Genomic DNA, 7508 nt, shown 5'->3' with positions numbered 1-7508 from the left:
TTCTAGAAGTTTTGACTTATATTTATTTTCGTGAATTTTCAAATCTATTAGTCAAATTTTTAATTAAATTTGTATAATAATAAAAAAACATAAAAGTGATTTAAGCATATAAACATGACTTTTAGGGAGAAAAAATTTGGACACTAATAAAGGAGAATCCTCATTATAGATAGATAAAGACATATGATAATAATAGAGGTATAGATATAGATATAAAATAAAATAGATACCTAGTTTACTGAATTATTTTAAGGACTAGGATTCACATGAAGTTACTAACATAGCATCATTCCTGAGTGAAAACTAATAGGTCTTGCCAAGGTTGAAGAATGCATCTTAAACATAACATTTTGTTTCTCTAAAACTACCCACTATGCTGATTGCTAAGCTATTTCTAATTGAAGAACAAACAGAAACAGAATCCATGCCCATTTTAGTCACATCGATAATGCTTTCTACTTTTTTACAATGCAGACTGGAGGATCATCTCAGCTAGCTCCTGCAACATTGAACAAATGTACATTAGAATATATTTTTGAATCGTTGCACATAGAGTTATCATCATTGGTTGAAAATCGCAATGTACTTTGATAAAATTTTATAAATTATTAAGTAACATATTAAACATATTAAACATGAGAATCTAATTAGCTCATTCTTAAAATAAAAATGAATACAACATTGCATGATACAAATGGTGAAAATTTGCTTGCTTCTTGGGAATTATACTTAGAAATGAGTGTTAATTCTGATCTTAAGTTATTAAGATAGGACTATAGATAAAAAAATTATTTTCTTACATTACATTTATTTATTCATTGTGCACATACAACATTTTTACTTGTGTAGAATACTTTTAAATATGAAATATAAGTTTATTTGGATTTACCTGTTTAGCTGAAGCAACCTTGGGTTCTCCCCATTCCTTAACTTTCTTCTCCAAGAAGTCAAAGTCAGCTTTACCAGCCTTTGATAAGGATTTAGTTAAAGATTACTATCAAAAGCATTGAATAGAGAGGATATTAAGAAATTAATAAAGAATATTATATTGCATACCTCTATTTGAGCACCAATTTCAGTGTCAAAACTCTGGTATCTCTTCCGAACAAGCTCAGCTAGAGCACCATCCTTCAAGACAACATATCTAAATGTATTTAGTTTGATTTTCTGGAGATACTAAAAAGAAGCTTTTAAAGGACTCTATTAAATTTGTCTATTATAAGAGAGCCATATATAGCAGAAAGTTAAAAAGAAATCACCTCAACTAACTTAGCAACGTTCTTGAGGCCGCGGGCCATAGTATCCATACCGATGATGTGAGCAATGAATAAGTCTTCAACATCCGTGCTCTCTCTTCGCCTAACATTATAGGGAAGAAATTAAAAAAAATTAAAATATGTACGACATCATCAAAGATTTATATCAAATTAGTTTGTAGCAAGTCAATTTGACAAATATGAATCAATTTAACACACACACACACACTCACAATTTGGCATCAAAGTTGAATCCACCTGGTGCAATTCCACCCTAGCAAATGAAGCATAAATACATGAAATAGTCAGATGATATTACAATTCTGTAACAAAGAAGTACTTCATGATATAGTCTATAAAGCACAGGCACTAGCATACATTTCTGACCACACTGAGCATAATCATTGTTGCTTCTTGAATATCTACAAGAAATTGATCTGTATCCCATCCTACAAAAACAAGCATACGTTCAAATTTCAACTTTATATCATGGAGTTTAACAAAAATGCATGTATCTATCTTTGAGTGCTATATGTGGTACGATATTTTTAAATAAAAATAGAATTAATACATACCAACTTGAGGATCACCAGTGTTTGCATCAATATTACCAAGTAGTCCACTAATCCTTGCAGTTTCAAGCTCATGGTGACAACTTCAACATATACAATAACCACAATTTTAGTTATAAAAATAACAATATATAAGTAAGAATACGATAAATAAACTCAAATGTTGTAATCACAATATAAAATTAGAGATTCACCTATGACCGGATAAGGTGGCATGATTGCACTCAATGTTGAGTTTGAATTCTCCTAGCAAACATCAATAATTATTGATAATATGTATGAAAAATTAGAAAAAAAAAAGTAGAATGTAAGGTATTAGGGAGAACAAGTATAATAATATGAACTTGTCCATATTTATTTGGTTTGGCCATCTTGGATTAACTAATGAAATGTTACCTATAAGTCCATATTTTCGCAAGAAGTTAGATGTGGTTGCAGCATCCCAATCATACCTGGATAAATAGAAGTTTGAATTACGAGAAATATATGTGAAAAATTACTAACTGAATACATAGGTAAGAAGCACACTGATGTTTTGTAGGCTCCTGCGGCTTGGGTTCGATCAACAGAGTCCCTGACATTAAATTATAAAAATGAATTACATAAGAGTACTATCAAAAAATTATATTTCTTATTGGGAATTTTAGTATCTTACCATTGAATCCAATCTTCTTCTTATATGCAACAGCAGCTTCAAAAAACCTAGCCTATATATTGGATGAAAATGATTAAAAAAAGCAAACACCACTAATATATTATTTGAAAAAATTATTGGCATTCTTGATGGAAACATGTGCTTAGAATTTTCCTACAAAGCTTTTCACTCCAAACCTAATTGTATTTTTTACTCTACTATCTTTATACTTCATTTTACAATGCATTTCTTGATTACCAAATTAAATAAGATGATTACGCACCAAATGATTAAGCTCTCGTTCCATATCTGTGTTCAAAAGGGATTGATAACCCTCACGGCCACCCCAGAAAACAAAATTTTCTCCCCCCAAATAATGCGTAGCCTGAAACATATTTGAAATATGAAAAATGGACAATAATTCAAAGCATAATTAACCTTCTTTATATATATATATTATGAAAATATACTTCCATAGCCTTCTTCACTTGTGTAGCAGCATATGCATAGACGCCTAACTCAGAGCTGTAAATTAGTTAATTTTGTGAGACATGCATCCAATTGACATGAGAAAAACATGTGAAAATCTGATGAAATACGTACCTAGTAGCAGCACCATGCATATAACGAGGATGCATAAACAATTGAGCTGTTCCCCATAAAACTTTCTTTTTTCCCTGTATAGTCAATTAAAATAGCAAGGCATTGCGTGATTGTGGTTTTTCTGTCAAACTGTAAAATGTAAGCATATTTAGACCAATTTTTGACAAAAAAAAATTAGATGACCTTGTCCACTAGGTCGGTAAAATAAAGTTTGTATTCGATATCCTTCTAATCATCTTAATTTTAATGATCAATGGTGTACAATTTAATGCTGAAAAACTCTTCATTCTCTATGGTGTAACTTAAAAGTGAGAAAAAATAGAGTAAAACACAAATAAAAAATGGTATGCGTGTACTAAAAAATTGTCACAAAATTAGTCACCATATATTTATGTATAAATATATATATATTTTAATTCATTTTCAATATGTATTTTGTAAAATTTATTCTTATTATTTTTTATATTTTACAAAGACAGGTACTTACCATAATTCTATTGGCCAATTTTGTTGGAGATAAATTCTATTTTGTGAACCCTTATTACTGTCCAAGGGTGCATGATATGAATACAAGGGATGCAAAATTAATTAGTTAATCGACAACAATTTGTGTTATTCTTGTGAAATTTGTATAGGCTATTTAGTGCATATTTCGGAAAATTTTTAACTATCTTTTTGTGTTATTTTTAATATTTAAGAGTTCTTAAGTCATTATAACCACTATTTGCCCTTTGCTTGTAATTTTAATTATTACTGGGACTTTAATACTTAGTGAATTGTGTAGAAGTTACAAGTCATTATTTGTGTAGATCCTATAAGGGGAGTGCTAGGAAAATAATGAAAATTTTGAACCATATGAACAACCACCAATCAAATGAAAATACACTACACCCTAATTTAATGTTACTAATTAAATTTACTCTTTTAACCCTATTAATTCACATTATTTACACATTGTTCAAAAATCTTGTTGGTTGCCTATACTTTTCCAATTTATAAATAGAAGTTTTATGTAACACATACAACAAGTCAACAACTCATAAAATATATATATTTCTTGAGGTTTCTTCCATTGTGAGAGTTTTTCTTTTGTTCTTGTTTAGAGAACAAGTTTCTCATCTTTTCAAGGCAAGTTCTGGGGATCAAAATTAAGACTTCTCACTCACATTCTCTTCTGGTTTTAAGTATGGCATAGTCAATATCTTTCTTTACAACTAAAAACTCAAAAAGAAGCACCTCAGAAAATCAATCGACCATGAACCATTTTCACTAAATCCAATCAAAATTCCATCATATAATTTGCAAGGAATTTGGTCCCATGATATTCATCATTTGGTATCAATGCCACAAGATCTTAATATCACTTGGTATTCAAAATCACTAAATTATCACATAATAGACATTTAAAAAATAAAGTACTCTCTAAACAGATACAAGTAATATTTGATCACTTAGAAAATGTTTAGAATAGTGAATTTGTAAAGCTAAACAAGAACCTTAAGGAGAAGAAATATCAAATTAAGAAAAAAAGATAAAATTTTCTTCTTATTTAGGTTCCATTTCTTGGGAAACTGCCCAAAGATTCAACCAAAAGTTGTGGTGGCACCAACAAAAATTGATCTAATTAGTCCTACAAATTTGGTAGAGATTCTGTAGAGCATGAGAGTAAAGTGATGCAAAGCAAACAAGACAATGAAAAATTGGAATCTCCAAAAGAAAACAATGATTCAAATTGTGGCTTCTAAAGTTCCAAACATACTCACCACAATTGAATTCTACCACACCACAAATGACATTTCATTTAATAAAGTGTATGCGCTTGCATAGAACTTACATTATGAGTTCTTAAATATTTTTTGCTTATTCATTTTCTTTAAGAAAATTACAAACAACAAACTACGTGAATTAGGATAGAATGGATCTTATCAGTAAAAATGTTATGTTGAAGCTTCGCAACATGATCTTGTAGCAAACAAAAGGCAACAAATTTGTAAGTTCAATCTAGGTGTTTGGTTCAATTCACGAAACATGTGATTCGAGGATGAGTCACCTTTTAAGAAGAGGAGTGTGATATGAGCATAAAGGGAGCAAAATTAATTAGTCAATTGAGAATAATTTTTGTTATTCTTGTTAAATTCATATATATTATTTATTGCATATTTCAGAAGACTTTTGGTGCCTTTTATTATAGTTATAGTGTTTAAGAGTTTCTAAGTCATTATAACTCGAGTAAATAGATATTTGGGCACTCGAAAAATTTTTATTTTAACAAAATGAATCCCAAATTTGTAATTTATTGGACAAAATGACATTATCGTCAATAATTGTTAATTTTTTATAGCCCGCTAGGGAGACAAAAGATTATTTGTACAATATGTACAATGGGGATAATAAGTTTCGGATCTAAAGCTTTAATACCATGTCATGATACCACTCATCCCAAAAACTTCAGTTAATAGAAAAAGGTAACACTAATAGTTATATCTTTAATACTACCAAAACCTCCATTGTATATAAAAATTCCATTGACTCCTTATACTTTCCATTTTTTATATAGTTACTAATTTATCCTTTATTATCATCACCCCACCACATCCTCTTTCCTATCTCAATCCATTCTATTTGGATCACCGCTACCCCATCTTCATTTCCTTTTCGGTGCCTTAATCACATTACCATCATTCCATCAATTGATCATCAACTTCCTTTGCTCCTTTCCATCTTTCCTTCCTTCCAATTCTGATTTTGATTATCCACAACCTAATGTAAGTGGGTTCATCCGTAAGTACTCGAAGGATTCCTTCAACTCACACTCAAATCAAAGCCTATCTGCTACAACCTAGGTGAGGCCATCATCGGGATTCACAACCCGACATTCCTGAGGTACATCAATGCCTTCTTCCAAGGCACCAATGAGATTACTGCCATAGAGACCCAAAGCGTGACCATCAACACCAATGGAATGTACTACCTCTACTTTATGTTCTCCGATCTGGAGCTGCAAGGTACCATAATCTCGGGTAGAACCGTGTGACAGAATCGTAACCGTTATTTGCTAGGCAAGATGGTCCCTCTGATGCGATTCTATGGGTTAATGTCACATTGGGGTGATGGTTGATTTATGGGTTGTAATTGTTCATAAAGGTGGGTGTATAGTGATGGTGAAAATGGCAGTGCGGTAAAAATAGAGGTGTTGATGATAATGGAGGAGAACTAATGAAATTGTTGGAGAGAGGAGAGAGTATGAAAATATATTTGTAATTTCATAAAGAAAATGAGAGTAGTTTTTAGTAATTTAAAAAAAAAATGAGTGTTAGGGACAGTAATTTTTATATTTTGTAATCATCAATTAATTATTAATAATATTTTTAATGGTATGAGATTACATCTAATAGTGGAAGATCACTCATTTTTTCTTTTAATGGTTAATTGTTGGCCACAAAACACAAAAATTGCTGCCCTTAGACTTTCTAAAAAAAATTAACGATTAATTGGACAAATCAACTATAAACTTAATATTTAGGTCGCTTTGTTAAACGGAGAATATATTGGGGATTTATTTTGTCAAAAAAAAATATTAGGATTTATTTTGTCATTATCAGAATTTTTTGAGTGTCAAAATGGTTATTTACTCTTATAACTGTTAATTGTATTTTGATTTGGTTTTTCACATTACTAACAACTTGAAAACTTATTTAAAAATGTTTGTATTATATCTTTTGATTTTTTTTTTTTTTTGTCATTGACTTGTGTTTGTTAGGCTTGCTAGGGGGTGGCTTTTTCTATGCACTAGTTATGTCCTAAATTGGGTCGTGGCAGTGAGTAGATTGAGCCCATGTATTCCGATGTTCTAGTTTATGCAAGTCTACTTCTTTGGGATCAACTCTATTCAGTATTCACGTATATATGATTTGCATGATCATTCTTTTTCTTTTTCATTTTGAATCGTATTTTTAATCAAGAGTATTTTTTATGATTTGAGCTACACTGTGAAGAACATTTTGAAAGACTTCCACATATAACAATGGAGGCTTTTCGTAGTAGTCAGTAGAGGTGTACACAAATATTTCATATTTTTCATTTTAAACCTAACCAAATTAATATTTTTTAGTGTTGAAATGTTGAAGTAAACTAATTTAGCTACACTAGAGTAGCAATATATTAAAAGTAGGAACCGGATTCGATGGTCCCAAAACGTTTAGACTATTTTTTTTGATTGAATTGTGTACTGCGTTATATATTACGTCATTCTAAATTTTCGTGCTCATGTTTATAAATTATTTTATTATTCGTCTATCTTATCTTTAAAATTCTATCTTCAATTTTTAAGTTTTTATCTTCAATCTTATCTTAAATCAAAATGTTGAGCGTTTATTATAGTGGAACTCACAATGACAAAAAAATATAAACTATATAGATTCTTTTAGTATAATAATTAATAAT

The 7508-nt window shown here is 30.1% G+C and overlaps 1 protein-coding gene across 1 annotated transcript in view; it reads right to left on the bottom strand.

Moving 5' to 3' along the window:
• The window catches only part of LOC107633301 (xylose isomerase-like), a 16239-nt gene continuing 8956 nt past the window's right edge, over positions 226–7508 (bottom strand). Inside the window, exons 10-23 of the mRNA XM_016336945.2 lie at positions 3066–3139; positions 2933–2987; positions 2746–2847; positions 2484–2535; positions 2357–2402; positions 2225–2280; positions 2023–2074; positions 1832–1911; positions 1635–1705; positions 1490–1530; positions 1260–1359; positions 1057–1128; positions 890–967; positions 226–499 (exon numbers count right to left, since the gene is read on the bottom strand). Of these exons, the coding sequence (XP_016192431.1) occupies positions 464–499; positions 890–967; positions 1057–1128; positions 1260–1359; positions 1490–1530; positions 1635–1705; positions 1832–1911; positions 2023–2074; positions 2225–2280; positions 2357–2402; positions 2484–2535; positions 2746–2847; positions 2933–2987; positions 3066–3139 (915 nt within the window). The 3' untranslated portion in view covers positions 226–463. The remainder of the gene's footprint in view (positions 500–889; positions 968–1056; positions 1129–1259; positions 1360–1489; positions 1531–1634; positions 1706–1831; positions 1912–2022; positions 2075–2224; positions 2281–2356; positions 2403–2483; positions 2536–2745; positions 2848–2932; positions 2988–3065; positions 3140–7508) is intronic.

The sequence above is a fragment of the Arachis ipaensis genome, chromosome B03 (assembly GCF_000816755.2).
Source record: "Arachis ipaensis cultivar K30076 chromosome B03, Araip1.1, whole genome shotgun sequence".
In the NCBI taxonomy this organism is placed as follows: domain Eukaryota; kingdom Viridiplantae; phylum Streptophyta; class Magnoliopsida; order Fabales; family Fabaceae; genus Arachis; species Arachis ipaensis.
The sequence above is the reverse complement of the archived record's forward strand: the minus strand, read 5'-3'. Positions and strand labels throughout refer to the sequence as shown.